The 21,194-nt window shown below is 40.2% G+C and overlaps 1 protein-coding gene across 1 annotated transcript in view; it reads left to right on the forward strand.

The window, feature by feature from the left end:
• Positions 1–21,194, forward strand: part of ANO2 (anoctamin 2) — a 504,048-nt gene that overhangs the window by 245,195 nt on the left and 237,659 nt on the right. Inside the window, exons 12-14 of the mRNA XM_006891290.1 lie at positions 2,840–2,922; positions 9,138–9,149; positions 9,372–9,482. Coding sequence (XP_006891352.1) covers positions 2,840–2,922; positions 9,138–9,149; positions 9,372–9,482 — 206 coding nt within the window. The remainder of the gene's footprint in view (positions 1–2,839; positions 2,923–9,137; positions 9,150–9,371; positions 9,483–21,194) is intronic.

The raw sequence follows: 21,194 nt of genomic DNA on the forward strand, positions 1-21,194 counted from the left end.
TGAATGTCTTCTTTGGTGAAGTGTCTGTCCATATCCTGTGCCCATTTTTCTATTGGATTATTTACTTTTATCTTGTTGTGGTGCTCAAGTATTTAATAAATTCTGGATGTAAGTCCTTTACCTGATATGCCATTACCAAATACTTTTTCCCAGTCAGGGGCTTCCCTTTTTACCCTGTTGGAGAAGTTTTTGCATGTGCATAGGGATTTGATTCTTAGAAGATCCCATTCAACTACTTTATCTTCTCCTGGTTGTAGGGAAGTATAACTCTTTACCCACTAGACCACCAGAACTTTTGAAAGTTAAGGCAGATAAGTGTGGTCATTCTCCATTCCCCAACGTCCATTGTTTTTAGCATTCAGGTCAAAACCTTCTCTGGCAGCTAGTACTCTGTTCTCCACATGCCCACAGCTTTTTATTCCTGATGACTTTATTCCGTGTACTGTAGTTATTTATAATCCCTCCTTGTAGACTGTAAACCACTTGAGAGCAAAATACACAGAAGATTTATCCAATTTCCCCCACTCTACATAAAGAGTGTTTTGTGCATTGTAGATGTCTTAGTTGGGGTTTATTTTTGTCTGGATTACAAATTCACTCCAATTTACTCAAATGGGAAAGCTCAAATTATAAGAAAGCAAAAGACAGACTCCTAAATGTCAGAAATTAAATATAAGTATGCCTCTTGGGATCTGGTTCTGGAGGGGCTTTCAGAAACCAAAACTCTCTCATATCTCCTTTGTACTGTTGCATGACTTCTCTTATCTCTTCTTTTAAAAAGAGAGAATTTGTCTGGTCCTCTGGTAGCAGGTCCCGGATCTGGTGCTCACTCTAGTATAGTAAGTCATGGCTGGGGGCAGGAGATGGTGTTAGGTCCTCTGGAGCGTGTTGAGCTTCCTCTTAATGTTAGATGTGCTTAGGGAAAGTGAAATGGCTAATGTATAGGAATGGTATAGTTTCCATAAATATTTCCAGAATATAGAAAAATGGATGCTACTTAAGGGAGATTGTTGTATCAGCTGCATACAGAGCTAGGCTAAAAGGCTGAGACTCTGGAGTTGGGTAGAATTATTAGAAGACTTTTATATATTCCACAATGACATGGTTCATGTCCAGAAAGCGTAAGTAGTACTTAAGACATAAAGAATCTATGTAAAGGCAAGATGAAGTAAAAGAAAGATTAAAAACCCCCAAACCTTTCTAAGTCTCCTGTTATTGTTTTTTTCTTTTTTCATCCTTCTTTTATTTCTTGGACTCTGTGATAACCTTTTTCTTGCAAATAAGTAGGAAAAAGGCTCTGTGTGTGTGTGCGTGTGCGTGTGTGTGGGGGTGTGTGTGTGTATATGTGAGAGAGAGAATACAATTTTTAACATTTTTATTAATTTCTAATTACAAAATATTAACATGCTTATTACCTTTTAAGGATGTGAAATGTTTTAGTGTTTGAACTAGAAGTAGAAGGAAGAGAATAAATGCTTTAAAGAGAGACCTTGAATTTGAACTATATAAATTTATCTTCTGTTTCCTTTGGTGAATCCAAAACATATTCAGAATCTACTCTTCCAGAAATAACAGAACTTCTATTTTTTTTTTCCTTTTCTTTTTTATTTTATTGAGATTTAAATGAAAGATTATAAGGACTTGGATTCCCATTCATTCATTGTTGCACATTTTCTTCCCTGCCCCCCCCACCCCCATTCACTTTTCTCTTTGGAAAAAAAAATTCTTTCATTGTTATATAAACACCCCCCCTCCCCAAGTCCACTTTACTATGCAGCTCTTATTCTGGACTCTTGTCATGTAAATGATACCTAACCATACTGCATGGTTCAAAATTGGGAAGGGTGTGCGCCAGGGAAGCATCCTGTCTCCATACCTTTTCAACATGTATGCAGAGCAGATTATCCGAGAGGCTGGGCTCTATGAGGAGAATTGTGGCATCAGGATTGGTGGAAGATCTATTAACAATCTGCATTATGCAGATGACACAACCCTGCTTGCTGAAACTGAGGAGGACCTCATGCACTTGCTGCGAAGGGTCAAGGACTGCAGCCTTCAGTATGGACTGAGGCTCAATGTCAAGAAGACAAAGATTCTCACCACTGGACCAATTGGCAGCGTCAGGATGGATGGCGAAGAGATTGAGATTGTTCACAGCTTCAGTTTGCTCGGCTCCACAGTCAACACTCTTGGCACCAGCAGTCAGGAAATCAAAAAGCGTATCGCGATGGGAAAGTCTGCTGTTAGGGACCTCTCTAAAGTACTCAGGAGCAACAATGTCTCTCTGGAGACTAAGGTGCGCCTGATACAGGCCATGATATTTGCAGTCGCTTGTTATGCATCAGAGAGTCGGACAATGACTAGGGAGGACAAAAGGAGAGTGGATGCTTTTGAGCTGTGGTACTGGAGAAGAGTACTGAATGTATCCTGGACTGCCAGGAAGACAAACGGATTTGTCTTGGAGAGGATTAAACCAAGCTACTCCTTGGAGGCAAGGATTCTGGGGCTTCGTCTGACATACTTTGGACATGTTGCCAGGAGGGATGGGGCCTTGGAGAGGGACATCATGCTTGGGAGGGTTGAGGGACAACGCAGGAGGGGAAGACCCTCTATGAGATGGATTGATTCGGTGACTGGGGTAATCGGGATGGGCGTGTCAGAGGCGGTGCGGTTGGCGCAGGATAGAGCAGGGTTTAGGGCTGTTGTGCATAGTGTCGCTATGAGTCGGAAACGACTCGACGGCACATAACAACAACAGTTCTCTCCCTCATCTGTTTCCATGCCTTGTCCATTATTTATCCCCTCTTTTAACATAACTTCTTTACTTTCTTTTCAAAAGCTACCATGTTTCTGGAGAATTGGAAGAGATTACAGATGCGACTGGGCTACTTCTGGGACCTGACGGGTATAGAAGAGGAAGAAGTGAGTTCTCATACATACTTCCCTGGTCCTTGCTTTACCTTAATCCTTGAAAGGGTCTGTTTTGATGTGTGAGAGAGTCACATGTGTTTGCTGTCACATAAGCCAGTCAACGTGCTAGATATCCATGTGGCTGATTTGTTGTTTTTGTTGTTTTAAGAAATAAGATTGACTCCATGAACTCAGTGTTAATTGATTTGTTTTGCACTGAGGCAAGGCATTCCTATCCTCTCTCTTCCTTGAATGTAAGACATTTGGCCCAAGGGATAGTTTGATGTTCCAGTATCCTGTCCTAGGAAAACAAGTGATACAAGAGGCAACAAGCCTTTGTAGCAGCTTTGAGATTTAACTCAATATGCATTTACTTCCCATATCATTCATCTTGATGAGTATGGAATTAAAAAATAAGAATAACTCTAGTATGACCCAGGGGACATATATGTCAAAATGCCTTTGTGACCTTACTGGGGGATAAAGTTGTAGAAGCATGAGAGCCAGATATTGGTTGCCTTTGACACCAGAAGAACAGCAAAGACTATTAAACTGCCTGCGATGTTAGCCAATGTACTGTGTGCAACTGGAGTGTTACCTAAAGGAAAGAGTAAGCTCTTTGGACTATAGTTTTACAGAAAGGAAACCAACTTTCCTCAGAGCCCTTTTGAGATCAGTGAGTTGATTGTGCATGGTTTCTCATGGTTCCCCATTTCTATGTAACTCCTCCTTTTTCAGAAAACAGTCTCACTTTCACTCAGCCTTCTAATCCTTTGACTTCCAATCTCAAGAAGCTCACTATTTTTGACTATTAAAACTTCTAAGGTCTATTGACACAGTATGTCATCACTGACTGAACAGCAAATTTGAAGGTAGAGTAGGTACCTCTACCAGCTAATCTTTGTAAATGGGCATTGAAGAGAGAGTCTAAAAGGACTCAGTTGTATGAGTCTCTCTTGCAAAGACTGACCACCGGCATCATGGTGGATGCATGGACTTTTTTCTTACTCTTAATTGGCTTGAACTCAGGACCGTTGACCTTTTGGAACTCAAGTTTTATGTCCAAGCAAGCAATACTCCAAATTTACTGTAGTTCTACAAAAAAAATGCACCCACATAGCACACATAGCACATGTAGGAAATGAATAATAATACTATGGGGTTGGATAGTTTGCACATGTTCTTTGCATAAAATACAGTAGTCTTTTTTCTTAGCTTTTGCAATTTTCCACGTCTATTGTGACCTCATTTTTGTCCTTTTAATCTGCTAGTGGGTCAGCTTATCTTTGAACAGAGGGTCTGAGAAGCAGCCTTGTCTGCAAAGCAGCCTCATGAAATGGAGTCTTGCCAATCCAAATTACCTTGCCTCAAAGCAGTGTGGCTTCATCCTACCTTTATACGATTCCATCCCATCCCACCAAATTATATTACTGCATGATGAATGCATGTTCCCACTCTATTCTATTACTGTGTTTTGATCATATATCTTAAAACCTATGCCATCAAGGATTTTGTGACAACTTAGAGAAGGTAAAAAAGGATTCTACTTTCTGAGATAATGAAAATTAATTATTAAGATGAACAATAGAGAGAGATAAAGGCAATTTCTTTCTTTTTTTTTTTTAGGGAATAATGTTTAAATTATCACTTGTGATAGTAAGAGCAGGTGATGTAGCTACAACATCTTTGCCCCACTGATCTTACTTGATTTAGCTAGGATATATCAGAGAGAGACAGACGGAAAGGCGTTTTTGGCTTAGTGCGGGAAGGCTGGAGAGGAAGTGAAGTTCCTACTCTCCTAAAGTGGGGGCAAGGATGTTTCCACAGAGGACAAGAAGAAACATCCTAGCATCCAAGCCTCCGTGGGGCCAGAGACAAGCTAAGTGTGTCTGCTGAGTAGAGTTGAGAAAGCCAGCAAGTCTCTGTTTCAGAGAAGTGTAAACACACATACATAATGGCTTCAGTTATGACTCAATACCCTTGAAATCTCAGGTGCAGGAATGAGATTAATTTCTAATTTTGTAGCCAGATTTCCTGTTTTCTGTTTAACTCAATGAACCATGGTAACCTCTTCAGAAGTACACGCTTGGAGGAAGTGTGGACTGAGAAAGCCTGGCCAAGATTGAACTTACCTATGGCTCAAGGCGACATTACTGATAGACTCTAGGGGAAAATTCTTGCAAGGCCTGACGATTCTATACAGTAGTTGTAACCTGGTCTATGCCCTGCCCAGGACAAGGCTGATTGACAAGAAAAGTGGCTAGCCATCTATTTTTCTTCTATGCATGTAGATTCCAGACTTAGCTCTTAGGTTCACTTGGAATTCACTTCCATTCTGAACATGTTCATTAAGGAACTACTGTGTGCCAGATATTTTGGAGGAGGAGAGCCCAAGGGAGGGGCAGGTGCTGGTGGTGGTGATGAGCTCTATACTACTATAGGTGCCTCAGAGAAAAGGCTTGGCAATCTGCTTCCAAAAAAAGATCACAGTCATAACATCTCTATGGAGCAATTCTCCTGCGAAGCACATGGGGCCACTAGGAGTGCAGCTGGATGAGTTTTTTGTTTGCTTGGTTTGGCTTGGTTAAATGTGGTCAATATTGTACTTATTAAGACATTGTCACTGACCTTGAGGGTTAAATTCCACAAGAATGCTGTTTGGTCATTAAATATTGACAAAATAATAGAGAATATGGGAGAAAAAGTCTCTGGCCAATATAGGAAGAGGAAACTAATATTTTAAAATCACAGACGTTACATAAATTTCAGTGGGAATTAATGGGCAAAAAGGGACCCCAAGTAAAACCCCAAGTGAAAGATCAGGTGTGAAAAAACAATGTACATGAACTTGATGAACTTTGTATGTAAACCAATAGAAAATAAAATTTAAAAAAATGAAAAGAAAAAATGGACCTCCAGGAAGAAGCGGTCAATAAAAACCTTAGGCTGGGCAAGACCAGGATGTAAATGAGAAAAGTCCAGAAAGTCCAGTTTGTGGCCAGGAACAAGAATTGAGATGGACTGCAAGACAAAGCAATACATATAGGCTAGTGGCCAGGTTTGGGAGGGTACTGATTGCCAGTCTAGGTTCCTGTAGGTCATGCATGGGAAGGCATAACTGACTTGGGTAAGAGTTCTATGACCTACATAAGACGTTGTGCGAAGTTTTATATTCTTAAATTGAGGGACAAAAATTATAAATGTTACTTGCATATTAGGAAGAAAAAGGCAGGGATCCTTGAAGGTTATGACTGACCTTTGTTCTATTTTGACCAAACTTCTTTTCCAGGAATACTCCTGAGATCAGAGGTTAGCTCTCTGTAGCCCAGTACATTATTCTCCCATGTGACCCTCACCTCTTTGAATTGAAGGAAGGTTCTGCTTCTAGCTAGACCCAAGCTCACTCACCCTCCATCTCTTCTACCTGAGAGGTCCCCTGACTTGCAGGCTGTCTTAAGAGGGATTGTCCTGGTGGCACAATAGTTAAGCTCCTGACTGCTGACTGAAAGGTTCACACTGACTCAGCAGCTGCACAGTAGAAAATAAGAGAAAAGAAAGATCTGTTTTAGGAAGTTCAGTTCTGTCCCATGGGGCTACTTTGAGCCAAAATTTACTTGAAGGCACTCAACAATAAAAATAACATCCCAGGGGAAGGGAGATAAGCAAGTGTCTCAAGTTCAGGTTGAAACCAGGGAGATGCTGATAAAGGACTGGAGACCCATTTCTTACAAGGTTAGGAAAGGAGTGAGCAATCCCTCACAGTATCTGGGGACATCAGAAATAAGACTGTCGTGCTCACGGCTGGGCATGCTGGGCAACGCTCGCAGAGTCTAGATTCTGCTCTGCACAGGAGTTTAGTTACCTTTTAGGAATTCTGTGGCCTCACCCAATCTGCTTGGCTGGATGGGAAGGTTCTCGTTTTTATTTACTTCAGCCAGAGTTCAGAGCAGCCTAAGGCTCTGCGTTGACTATCCTGGTTTCCTGTTTGTGTTCCAAGAGAACCAGGCTTGTTCTAAACAGATGAGGAGAATCTAAACTGGGGCCCAGTGTGGGAGAGGTGGGTCACAGCTACAAGGACAGGTTGTGAGGAAATGTCTCTGTGTGACCTCATGGCATGCCTTTAGAATACGAGAGGCTGATTAAGGGCACCCTGCCAGTCAGCCAAAAAAAATCTCTTTCCCGCATTTTGTAGGCTAAGAGAGTGGAGACACCCTCTCTAACAGAAGATTGTTGAGATTTCTGTTAGACAGAGCTCTGGTGGCCTAGTGACAAGAAGCTGTGCTGCAATCCTGAAGGCACATGGTCCGAGGCCACTAGCTGCTCTGCTGGAGAAGTGTGGGAAATCTCCTCCCATGTGATTAACTGCCTCTGAAAACCCACTTGAGAGGCACCTATGGGTTGGTTCCTATTCGATGGAACACAACAACAACAACATGGTAAAGGAAAAACAACCAAAAGTACAGAAGCTATAAGCCATGAAAGAAACCTTCTAAGTGCAATATCCCTGCAGGACAGTATTCTGTGGGCAAGGAGGGTGTTTAAGAACATTAAGCAAGTATCTTTACAATAAGACTCTTTTTAGAGCTTTTAGTGTGCACATTATGACTCATAGAGCTGATATGTGATAGTTCCCTTTATTTTAGACTCTGAAACTTGTATTTTTAGCTGAAAATTTCTTGCCAGACACCTTAAGAAATACTATTAGAAAACAGATGAAGGCAAAAGACAAAAATGAAGTTAATTTTACAAACATTAGAGATTTCTTTGTACTTGATATGGTGATAATTACTACTACAAGTGTAAAGTAACAGAGACTGGGTAACTACAAATAAAAGAACAAATAAAACAGCAAGAAAACAGTCCACCACCACTTCTTACATCTGTCATTCTGTTGCACGATGACGACTTGCTTGTTACTGTGCGGCTAAAAGCTGTACCACTGATGTTTCAAATACCAGAACGGTCACCTGTCTGTGGTGGCCAAGTTCCCCTGGAACTTCTACACAAAGACATACTAATAAGAAAGGTCTCGTGATTTATTCCTGAAATTTTGTCAATGAAAACATTAGAAGTCACAACAAAATGTTGCCCATTACAGGGTTGAAAGATGAGTTTCTAATCGGAAGCCACAATTGCCGCAGATGTGAAGAGCTAGGCAATGCTTTGTTCTTTCCCGTAATGTTGCCATGCATTGAAGCTCCCCAACAAGTAAACAGCAACCACAAGAGGACATAATAACATTAGTAATTTTAAGCTAGAATGTGTGGCATAAGCTTACAAATTCTAGGAATTCCAAGAGCAAAGAAGCTTTCCTGTCACTCTCCCCAAGATTTATACTAAAAAACTCACAGATGGTTTCCTGGAAGTGTGGGTGAATGTTCTTGTGGAGATTAAGGTGATGACTTTAAAAGCTTGGATACTATCACCACGTTATGTTGGTTATGCTTATCATTGCTTTCATGGCCCCTCCTGTCCAATCACTTTGGCTTAGTTTGCAAGCCTTTGGGGGCTCTGAAATGAGGCCAGTGATAAGAAAATGAATGTTTTCATTTCAGAGGAACAGTGGAGTCCACTGAGAACCAGCATTGAACCTAGGAGTTATCAGTAAATGATGCAGAAACAGGAAGTTCTCACCCCAGTAGATATCCAGCCTTGAGCTGGAAGCTGCAGGGAAAACCTGCCAATGAGGCCAGGTGTACACTGTTAAATTCTGTTTGAAGTGAGTCATGGACCTTCCTATCCCCACATCTGCACTGATTTGACGCGCTGGATTTTTTGATGAGTTTAGGTGCTCTTCCCCGGCCCATGACTCACTCTTCAGGTTTGTATTGTGAAATGGCCCAGTGATGTCTCCTGAGCATTAGTGCACTTGCCAATGAGTTACTCATCAAGGCTATATGGGAAACAGGTTTAGACAAGTGAGTTTAAAGATTCCCCAAGGCCACTTTGGACTTTGATGATGTTTACTGGGCACCATTTTGCTTGTAGGTTAATCGTGCAAGGAAGAGGTTTTGCCCATGCCCCAACTTTCAGATATGGGCTGTATCTGTTTCTCTGGCTGTGATTTTGCTCATTGAAACTTTGGGATGTGAGCACATTTGGGTGGGCTGACCAGATGTACCTTCCTGCCTTTGGTCAAACTTCTGTGCAAAGCATGTGGCTTCTCTTTGTTTAAGCTGTGCAGTTAACATTTCCTCTCTCTTTCTCAACATCGGCGCTGTCCCCAGGAGCGTGCCAAGGTTTGGTCTTCAGTGTGATAGCAAGTCTCGTGTGTCCCTTCTCTCCCTGTCACATTGTATTACTGGTCTAGACTCCATGTAATTGTGTGTGGTGTGACAATTCATGTCCATAGCACCTGATCCTAAACCCTGAATTCAATGTGCGTGTGACTTCTGGTATCATCTGTAGGCCCTGGTTACTCTTCTCCAGCTTACTAACCACTCTTGGACTCTGGGTTTCAGGAGCACTCCAGGCCTGAATATGAAACCAGGGTTCGAGAGAAAATGCTAAATCAAAGTGACAAGTCAGTTGTCCAGAAGTTGGAAACAGACAGGACGGAGAGTGATGATGAGGTAAGATGCTGGTGCCTTTGCACTTTGTTCTCTTTATTTTAAAGACCCTGTTCTCTTTGTATCTGGATGCCCCTGTGAATAGATGGTCAGGCTGTAAGAAGAAGTTGATATTGGACAAAACAGAATGAGAGAATGACGTATCCCATTTTCCTACCAGCAGAGCTCATGGGTGATAGGTCATGACTTATCATCGTGGCACTGTCTGAATGAAATAGGATGGCATATTAAAAAGAGAATTCAGGACTAGTTTCTCCAGACTCCATCACCTATGTGCCCAACAACAACAGCTGTATCTAGTACCACAATAGCAGCTAAGTCTTATCAAAGGTTGCTTCTGTGCTAGGCACTGTGCAAAGTGAATTAGACTATTGCGTTCAGTCATCACAATAAATCAAAAAGGTCAGCACTATTGTTATTTACACTGAAGCCATGAAAAGTTTTATCCAGAAATTAAATCATTTGCCAGAGGTAACACAGCCAGTAGTAAATGGTGGATGGATTTGGAATACTAACCCGAGTCTGTTTACTAGTGTCTGTGCACCTATACTGCTTTGAAGTGCAACAGGGAAGCTAAAGGAGAAAGCAAGAAAGAGATCTAAGGGTTGGCAGAGTCACATTCATCCCTGGGCTTCTGAACATAGGAATGTGACAGTGAACTTCAGCATTATTTTTCTGAGCTCATGATCTCATTCAGATATTGAAACAAAACTTTAACATGATGGGATCTGTAAATACTGTGTATGTATGTGTGTGTGCACTTTCTTTGGTGTGGTGATACGTGTGTGTGTGTGTGTGTGTGTGTGTGTGTGTGTGTGTGTGTGTACTTTCTTTGCTATTATGAAGGACTTTCTTTGGCCATCTTTGTCTCTGAATGCTACTCTTTGAAACCTAAGTGTGCATGTGTTTGTATCTTTCCTAATCTCATTCCAGAAAAAAAAAATCAATAAGATTGAAAATCTGTTGTTTCTACATGTGTCTTTTCTCAATCTTGGATTTGAATTCAAATTTCATTTCATTTTACATTAAGTTGGAACCTTTCATGTTAACATGCAAATTTATGCAAGCACCAAAACAGAAGAATGTGGTGTTTTTGAGCCCAGAATACTGGCATTTTATTTTAAACAGGTCTTAAACTGAAGAGAAGGAGAAGAAGGGTGGCCTCCGGAGTTATTTTTTTCCTAGACAAAGAGCAAATCCAAGACCACCAGTTATTCAGGGAAATAATCAATTCATTCTTAGGAAACACTAATCATCCCCACCCCCCTCATCAGGAAGCAGGCGTTGCATGTACTGTCAGCTTCAGCCACTCCATGCAGCCCTCTTTCTCCACTCTAGAGCAATAGACAATGGATGATTTTATGGAAATCACATGTAACTTTTATTGACCACTGACTCATTTAATTTTAATTCCACAGACGGGAATGCCCAGGAGCTGGAATTGTGTCCATTGAGGCTGTGGTTCTAATATAAACATTACTTGGCTCTATATGCATGATAAGTCAAATAACTTTCTGGAACCATCAATAATTAAAAAACATCTGAATGCATTATGAATGATACATATGTTTATGTTTTAGCATTCAACATCTATTTTCATTACACTGTAGAGAATGCAAAACACAAAGCATCTAATGCCTGTGAGTACTAGGAGGAAATGACCTACTCAGAAGAACAGAGTAAGATCAAAATGGCCTGAAATTTGATTGTCAGCATCCTTGTTATATATCTTCAGCTTCATTAGTGTTATACCTGCTTTTTGGGGTTTTTTTTTTTTTTTTTTGCTTTTTTCTGTAAATCAAGCATAGGCAGGAGACAAAGGATGGAGTTGTACCGTTGTCTAGTGGGAGGGATATTGCTCTTGGCTGTGGGAAGAGGTCCACCACATGGCTTTGAGGAGCTGTATAATGCGGTACTCCCTGTGGCACCATTATGGATGTGATAATTAGGAAAGGGACCTTCTCCTGAGGAATCCACAATAATTAAGTCCAGCTGGTGGTCTTGGGTGTTCTTTCATCCCAGAGGATTATTTTGGTTCTGCCTTCACTGCACCCTAAGGCTAGTATCTCTCCTTACTTTCCTTCTGGTTGAATGAGGTGTTGTTGTTGTTAAATGCCATCAAGTTGTAGGCAACCCATAGCGACCATATGAGCAAAAGACCTGGGCACTTGTATAACTTTCATCCTTTCTTCAAGTTCATAGATTTTTCCGGAGGCAAGCTATTTCGGAAGTGGATATCACTCCTGCTTCCAGGCTTGTTTTAATTGGGAAGCTCCACCAAACACTGTTCATTATGGGTAACCATTGTTGCATTTGACACTTCAGTGTCACAGTGTTCAGCTTCACAGCAACCATGAGTTACCACTGAACAGCAAGTGGACATACCAGGGTTAATACAACCTAGAAGAATTTTTCACCAAAAACAATTAAAAACAAGCCTGAGGGCTGTGGATTAAAGTCACCCACCTTTGGCTTGGGAGCATCACTTTCTGTCTACTAGGCCAACTGATTTCTTTCTGTGCTGTTGTGATGTGGAGCTCCCACTTATTGAGGCGTAGATTAGTAACAGGAACTTGCCCAAGACCAAATGTGGTGGAACTGGCAATCAAAACCCAGCTCTGCCTAATCCCCAAGGCCCATTGTATCTTTTTAATTTTTTTTTCATTTTAAAGCTACTGAATCCTTTAAAACAAAAACACATTTATTGAGAAACAGCGTTCATACAAAAAAATTATCATTCATTTAAAGTGCATCATTCAACAGTTTATTTTATTTATAGACTTTTGCAGTAGCTCCCACAAACTCATTTTTTTCTCTCTTTCATTCTGCAAAGAAATCCTGTTAAGCACCTCGTCTTCCTATGTCCCACCTCCGGCTCTAGAGCCCTGTGTCACCACTGTCTGTATTGACTTGTCTATTCTTGACATTTCATATCTATGGAATCATATTTATGTGGCTTTTTTGGTAACTAGCTTCTTTCACTGAGAATAATGTTTTTAAGATTTATCCATGTTGTGGCATATATTGGAATTTCTGTTTACCTGTCATATACTGTCTTATTCTGTGTATAAAAAATCCCAATCAAATCCACTGCTATTTCTTATTCCTAGTGACTCTTCTTTGGGTTTCTCAGGCTGTAAGTATTAAAGGGAAAAGATGGCCCGTTTATCTCCTGTGGTGTCCTGGTTGGTACAAACCATCAACCTTTCAGTTTGCTGTACAAGACACAACATGTCACACTACCAGATCTCAATTTTTTTTTTTTTTACTCCTTAATCTAGTGATGAACACTTGAGTTATTTCCTCTTTGTGACTACTGTCAATAATGCTATTATAAGCATTCATTTAAGATTTTGTGTAGAGTTATATTTTGGTTTCTTCTGAGTGTATAGGGAGCTCTGGTGGATTAGTGGTAAGGAGCTGTACTAGTAACCCAATGGCACAGAGTTCAAATATATTGGGAAGATGGGTAATTTCTTTCCCTGTGGTTTGCTACCTCTGAAAATCTGCTGGAGTGTCAGCTGTAAATCAGTTCTGACTTAATGGTAAACAGCAGCAACAGCACTGAGTGTGTACATAAAAGTGGGACCTATATTAATAACAAAACATGATAACTTTGTGCTTAAAGTTTGTAGAATTGTTATACTCTTTTCTAAAGATGGTTGAATCATATGTTGTTGTTGTTGTTGTTATGTGCCGTTGAGTTGTTTGCAACTCATAGTGACCCTATGTACAACAGCCCTAAACCCTGCTCTATCCTGTGCCAATCTCACTGTCTCCGACACACTCATCCCGATTACCCCAGTCACTGAATCAATCCACCTCATAGAGGGTCTTCCCCTCCTGCACCGTCCCTCCACCCTCCTTGCAACATGTCCAAAGTATGTCAGACGAAGCCCTAGAATCCTTGCCTCCAAGGAGTAACTTGGTTTGACCCTTTCCAGGATGAATCTGTTTGTTTTCTTGGCAGTCCATGGTACAGTCAATACTCTTCTCCAGCACCACAGCTCAAAGGCATCAATTCTCCTTCTGTCCTCCCTAGTCATTATCCAACTCTCTGATGCATAACAAGTGATTGCAAAGACCATGGCCTGTATCAGGCGCACCTTAGTCTCCAGAGAGACACTGTTGCTCTTGAGTACTTTAGAGAGGTCCCTAACAGCAGACTTTCCCATCACAATACGTTTTTTTGATTTCCTGACTGCTGGTACATATAGTAACAACAAAATCATAGTGGCTCTGTGTTTAACATTTGTAGAACTGCCATACTTTTCCCTAAAGGCAGTATATCATTTTACATTTCCACCAGCAATGTATAAGGGTCCTAATTTCTCTTTATTCTCTTCAACATTTTTTACAATCTATCCTTTTGACTATATCGATTCTTTGAATTATGATGTTGCAGAAGAGTGCTGAATATCCCATGGACTTCAGAAAGAACTGTCTGGGAATAAGTACAACTAGGGTGTTCCTTAGAAGAAAAGGTGGTTAAACTTCATCTTACATACTTTGGACATGTTATCAGGAAGAGTTATTATTTAGAAAAATATATCCTGCTAGGGAAGGTGGAGGGTCAGAGAAAGAGAGGAGAACCTCAACCAGGTGGATTGACACAGTGATTGTAACAATGAGTTCAAGCATATCACTAGGATGGTGCAGGGAAGAGCAAGATTCAGATTTGTTCTTCATAGGGTTGCTACAACTGGGTTTGAAGGAATTCTAGTTGCACAGTGCTTAAATCATTTTGCTGCTAACCAAAAGTCACCGGTTCAGATAATCCAGTTGCTCCATGGGAAGAAGGTGTAGCAATCTGCTTCCACAGAGATTTATAACCTTGAAAACCTCTGTCCTATAAGGTAACTATGATTAGAATTGATTCATGACAACCGTGAACTTGGGGCGAGTGATTATGAAGAGGTATTTCATTTTGGTTTTAATTTTCATATACTAATGAATTATCACTATCTTCTTTGTGTAGTGTTCATAGAGTTTTCAAAAGCCTATGTTATTTAGTTATTTTGGCTTCCTAGTCTGGACCAATTAGTAGCATCAGGATGGATGGCAAAGAGATTGAAATTGTTCACAGCTTCAGTTTGCTCCGCTCCACAGTCAACACTCTTGGCACCAGCAGTCAGGAAATGAAAAAGCGTATTGCGATGGGAAAGTCTGCTGTTACTGACCTCTCTAAAGTACTCAAGAGCAACGGTGTCTCTCTGGAGACTAAGGTCCACCTGATACAGGCCATGGTCTTTGCAATCACTTGTTATACATCAGAGAGTTGGACAATGACTAGGAAGGACAGAAGGAGAGTGGATGCTTTTGAGCTGTGGTGCTAGAGAAGAGTATTGAATGTACCATGGACTGCCAGGAAAACAAACAGATTCATCCTGGAGAGGATTAAACCAAGCAACTCCTTGGAGGCAAGGATTCTGGGGCTTCGTCTGACATACTTTGGGTATGTTGCCAGGAGGGACGGGTCTTGGAGAGGGACGTCATGCTTGGGAGGGTGGAGGGATGGCGCAGGAGGGGAAGACCCTCTATGAGATGGATTGATTCGGTGAGTGGGGTAATCGAGATGGGTGTGTCGGAGGCAGTGCGATTGGCACAGGATAGAGCAGGGTTTAGGGCTGTTGTGCATAGGGTCACTATGAGTCACAAATGACTCGACGGCACATAACAACAACAACAGTCTGTTTTAATCAGGGAGCTCCACAAAAACCTATCCACAATGGGAAACTCTTTTGGCATTTGACACCCAGTAGCACAGATTTCAGTATCACAGCAACCTCAAGTAATCTCAGTATAGTAAACTGACAGACACGTGCTGCACCATTTAGAACAGTGCTCTCTCCAAACAGTAATTTTTTCCCAACTGATTTTTAAATACAAAGACCTGCCCACTAGATCCTGCTTGCCCACACAAGAGGCTTCCCCCTCCACAGCTGATTGTAAGCTAAATCAGAGACAGTTAATCAGCTCCCACCCACAGCTATAGTATTTCTGATTACTAGCTATGCATCTGAGATCTGAACAATGAATAAGGATGACAGAAAAAGAACTGACATCTTTGAACTATTGTGTTGGAGAAGAGCACTGAACATCCCATGGACAGCCAAGAGAACAAACAGATATGTCTTGGTGAGGGTGCATTCAGAGTGCTCTTTGGAGGCATGAATGATAAGCTTTCATTCACTTCACATACTTGGGACATATTGCTAGGAGGGGCTATTCCTTGGAAAGGGAAATGATGTTGGCAAGGGTTGAGAGACTGCTGCAATTGGCTCTGGTGTGTCAGGAAGTGTAAGGATGGTGCAGGATAGAACAGGGTTCAGGTTTTTTGTTCATGGGGTCACTATGAGTCATGCTTGACTCGATGACACCTAACAACAACGACAACGATAACTGCAAGGACTAATAATGCTTAACTCTTTATGTGATTTCGGGACATTTATGTGTCTTATTAGAGACACTTATTCAAAACCTTTGAATACATTTAAAAGTGAAATTGTCTTTTTATTGATCTATATTTTTTCCCCATAATTTGCAAATGGTTTCTCCAATTCTGTTCATTATGTTTTTACTTTGTTGAAGATATCATTTAAGAACAAAAGCTTTTAATATTGATATAGTTCACTTTATCTGGCTTTTCTTTTGCCCATGTGCACAGAAGAAAAACCATTGCATAATCTAATATTGTAAAATATGTACTCCTTTGTTTTCTTCCTCCCCACCTCAGTATTTTTATTGGTGTTCATATAATTATTTATATACTTTGTGTTTCATTCACGTACACAGTGGCTGTGTGTGTGTGTTTCACACTTTCCTTCAATGACACTAGGTTTCTTATAATCGTTCCCATACATTGTGTTTTATAAAATTAAACACTATTGGACTGTGCCCACCATTCCCCTGTCTTTTCAAATCTCTGCTGGTTCTATGTTTCCTTTTAAGATTTTTATTATTTTAGTTCTTACATTTAGACCTATGATCCATTTTGAGTTAAAGGAAAGTGTCATTTTTCTGTATATGAAAATCCAGTTGTCCCATCATCATTTGTTGTTGGCTCTTTCCCCTATATTTAGTTGTCGTAACCTATATCTCAATTCCCATGCCAGTATCTCACTTTATTGGTTGCAGCAATTGTGTAGTACGTTTTAAATCTGGGGGAAGAGTCTGCTGGCTTTGTGTTTCTTCTTCAGAGCTGTTTAGACTATTTTAGTTCCTTTCATTTCCATATGAATTTTATAACTAGCTGTCAATTTCTACAAAAGAGGGGGGAAAGTTAAGATTTTTAATAAAGAATTAAATCTGATTCAGGGAGTGTTGTCATTTTAATAATATTAACTGCTGTGATCCATGACCATGGTATATCTTTATATTTAGTTAGATCTCGTGGTTTTAAAAGTTACAAGTTTTTCTTTCTAGTTGTTTTTTTTTTAAAGTATTCTTTTAATGCTATTTTAATGTAAATATTTTCTCAATTTCATCTTTGGAAATTTGGAGGAAAAATATTGCTAGTTAAATTGGTAGAGAAATACAATAATGTAGAAAACTGCTACAGAAATAGTTTATTTTTATAAAAATATTATATCTTGTAACTTTATTGAATTCACTTATTGCTACTAATAGTTTTTTTAGTGGCTTCCTTAAGATTTTCTTTATATGAAATGGTGTCTTTTGCAAATAGAGCTTTATTTCTTCCTTTCCGTTTGGATGCCTAACTGGCCTGACTAGATCCTCTTGTACAGTGATGACTAGAAATGGAAAGGGCAGATATCTTTTTCTTGTTCTTGATCTTAGGGGGGGAAAACATGTAGTGTACTGCCATGAAGTATGTTAACTGTGATCTGTTTAATGACAGTGAAAAAGCTGTGCATTTTAACTCTATAAAGCTTCCTGGAGAATAATTCAATGATGCTGATCAAATGTGCATTTTGTTGTATGCTACAGTACATCCGTATCAGGGACGGACAATGTGACAAGGCCTAAAGGTGACACGTTAGGAGTTGGAACCTTGATGCTATTATGTTTGTTTGGGGCTTTGTTTTGTTTTGGAGTTTTTTTTTGGTCTTTGTTGCCTCAGCTTCCTCTGCAGTTCTGAAAGTTGGTGATTTTTAATCTGTGGCCCTCAGGCCTGGTTTTAATGGGTTTTGGTCAAACATTCTTCTAAGTGGTATAGCCCTAGTCTGTCCATTTGCTGTACAGAGGTAACTCATGGTTGCTGTGATGCTAAACACTGTGACATTGATGTGTTAAATGCCATAATGGTTACCCATGGTGGACAGTGTTTGGTGGAGCTCCCTGATTTAAACAAGCTTGGAAGCAGGAGTGGAATCCGCTTCTGAAATGACTTGACTCCAAAACCTTTATGAACTTGGAGAAAACAATGAAAGTTATATAAGTGTTCAGGTCTTTCCTTCTTAGGGTTGCTATGAGTCATCTAAGACTTGATGGTACTTAACAACAACAATATGCCTAGAACTGAAGAGATAATGTTTATCATAAGCTATTTTCTTTAAGGGTTGGGTCTTTAACTATCCTTTATTTATCTAGGGATCTCTGGTGACTTGGTGGTAAGGAGTTGTGCTGCCAGTCTAATGACACATGGTTCAAATCCACCAGCTGTTCCATGGGAGAAGAACACCAGAGATAGGGATACTGATAATGGTGAAATTATAGGTAACAAATATGGAGTATTTTCTAGGTGCATACAGGTGTATACAGGTATTCTTTTAAGCTTCAAGATATTCTTCTTCTCAATTTGTGCATGAGGAAATGAAGACTCAGAGAGTTGAGTAACTTGCTTAAGTGTACAGCTAAGATGTGGCAGAGCCCAGCTGTAATTCATGAGATCAGGCTCATGACCAAAGGAGACGCCCAGGCTCCCTAATGCTTTCCCTCAGTTGATTTTCTAAGACTCTTAAAAAGTCATGGTAGGTTTTTATTTCCTTTACTAGAGGTGGGGAGAACTGTGGTATTTGCTGGAAAGACGGGTAAGAGACAAAAATTCTACCCTACTTTTTATTTGGTGGCTTTTGTATAAATTTTGGTGGAGTGATGCTCTATTTACACTGACGACAACAGTGGTTTGAATTGGCTCAGTTTACAGTAAGAGTTTCAGTAGACAGTAGGGAAAATGAATAAATATAAATACAGTTATAAATTGTATTTCTAAGGAAGAGTATGGAATCTGGAACATATAATGAAATATAGGCTGGGGTTGTTTAAGGGTTTGTTATTTTTAGGGGTTTTGCCCCTGGAACAGTTTATGTCTTTGTTGGTATTATCTTTTCTATAAATTCTCAGTGGATGATAAAACTCTTAAGTTGTCAGGAAACAGCCTGGGTCTTTGCCTCTTAGCTCTCTAATCTTTGACTCAGTCTATTCCAATTCCAATCCATGTTTGTTTTGTTGTTGTTGTTGTGTTTTGTTTGGTTTTTTTTAGATATTTAAATGTGTTTGTGTGTGTGTATTTGCATTTTTAGGGTAAAATCAGAAAAAAAGGGCTCATACCTGATAGTTCAATAGAGAGAATACAGTTCAGAGATAAAGTTAAAAAGATATTCCATGAGAAGAAAAAGCAAACAGGATGATGAGACTACCCAGAAATTAGCAACAGCACACGATTAGGACTATAGGAACCTTGGGGAGTGTGTGTGTGTGTGTGGGGGGGGTGATATCCTGGCTAGCTGTCTACTTTCCTCTCTCCAGACTCCTACTGTTGCCTCTTAGTGATCCAACTTAACCAAAAATTACTTGCTTCCCCCTCCAATCTTTTTGTGATTTTAATGAAAGTTTACATAAAAATTGGATTTTCATTCATTCATTGCTGCACATTTTCCTTCCTACCTGCCCCATTTCACTTAAAAAAAATCATTGTTGTGTAAGTTTCTCCCTCCCCCTCCCCAAATAATTTGATAAGTGATGCCAGGAAGTATATTTTCCCACCTTGGACATTGAGCTAAAGAGGGGAATGTTACTGTTTAAAAAAAAAAAAAGTGAGTCACATGTTAACGAAAAGAACTTCTGCTGGGGATGGAGCAGTTTGCAAACAAACAGAGCAACTGAAAAATGACTGGCAAGAAATTGCAGTCACTAAGTCAAAACAACTTCAGAATCCAGTGACCTGGAGCACTTTGCAAGCTGGGTGTTCACTCTGAGAAGCTGAAGGATGATTGGGGCATGGCTTAATGGTGACTGATTTTAGAAAACAGTGAGTAGGAATGATTGTATGAAATACAATGTGAATTAAAGATAGTATGAAATAATATATATGAACTTTGTATGCAAACTAATGTAAAATTAAAAAAAAAAGCCAGTGCTAGTTCGCCCCTGTCCCCCAAGAAAACCCCCATACAAATCCCTATTGAAGATTTTTGTTGTTTTTATTGTGTGCCTTCATGCCTGTTCCAGCGCATGGTAACCCTTGTGGCAGGGTTTGTTCCTGGGTGTGAGTGTTTTTACAGGAAGAGATTAACAGATCTTTCTCCCATATAGTCACTAGTTAGGTTCAAACGACTACCTTTACAGATAGCAGCCAAGTGTATAATGACTCCTTAGCAGAACATAGCGAGCTCTGGTGGGCTAGCCCATAGGTAGCTGGGCTTTCTAATCCAGAAGCCACACCTCTGGTGGCTCAAATCCACCAGTGACTCTTCAAGACAAAGATGGGCCATCTCTTCCGGTGCAGTTTATACCTTTGGAAACCTACAGAAGATCATTAGAAATCTATGGAAGACTCAGCTATGAACTATAGAGATAAATATTGGACAAAAGGTATACTTATGCTCATTACTAACTAACTGAATAAATAGGTGACCATCTCAAAACATAAGGATACACGTGAGTATGTTAATGTATGTGAGCATGTGTATGAAAGAGTGTGTGAGATACAGAAAGTACGAGTCCGTGGTGGTACATTGGATTGACACAGGTAAAACCAGATAACCAAAGGCTTCAAAGAGAATGGAAAACATATTTTTGTGTTGAGGAGCAAGACGCATATAACAAGCTGAAGAAATAGCATGTGTGTGTCCTAAGAGAATCTTCCTCTATAAAACATCACCACCAAGAGGAGTTTGAAACAAAATGTGATTGAACTAGTCCCAGGAGTTTACCTCGTTGGACTTGTTGTCATCCAAATATTTATCCAGTGTGGATGCAGGCACCTGTCCTCCTGTCACTGCCTGGCACTGCCGTGAGGCTCCATTTAATGAATATTTTATGGTGAACATTGAAGCTAGGAGAACTTTTGCCAAAAGGAGGCCTGTGGATAGATGGGTGTTAATTTACTGTTCAGTGCACTACCCTGGGGACAATTATTTCAAAAGAAAACTCATCTAAAGTTAAAGCATTGAAACATTTACGGCAGATGCCTCTGGCAGGCGCAACAAACAAACATATGGAATAAATTATGCATAATTGTATGCCTTTGACAAGGCAGAGACAACAGCAACAGGAAGCCGGGAGACTGTCACAGAGAGCAGGAGAGAGGGAGGCCCAACAGAGGAGACAAGGATTCTGTCTGGATCTCTCATTCTAGGCCAAGGAGGACACAGTCCTTGCTTCCCATTAAAGCCTCTGGTGATTTATCAGAATGTCCTGGGAACTGAGTAAAAGGTCCCTTAGACCCTCTTTTAGAGGCATTAAGTTAAAAACCATTTGAAAGGAAAAAATATAGATAAAGAATCTAAATAATTCTCTTGGACTCTTTCT

Source organism: Elephantulus edwardii, unplaced genomic scaffold (assembly GCF_000299155.1).
Source record: "Elephantulus edwardii isolate Elephantulus edwardi_28Jun2011 unplaced genomic scaffold, EleEdw1.0 scaffold00096, whole genome shotgun sequence".
NCBI lineage: Eukaryota > Metazoa > Chordata > Mammalia > Macroscelidea > Macroscelididae > Elephantulus > Elephantulus edwardii.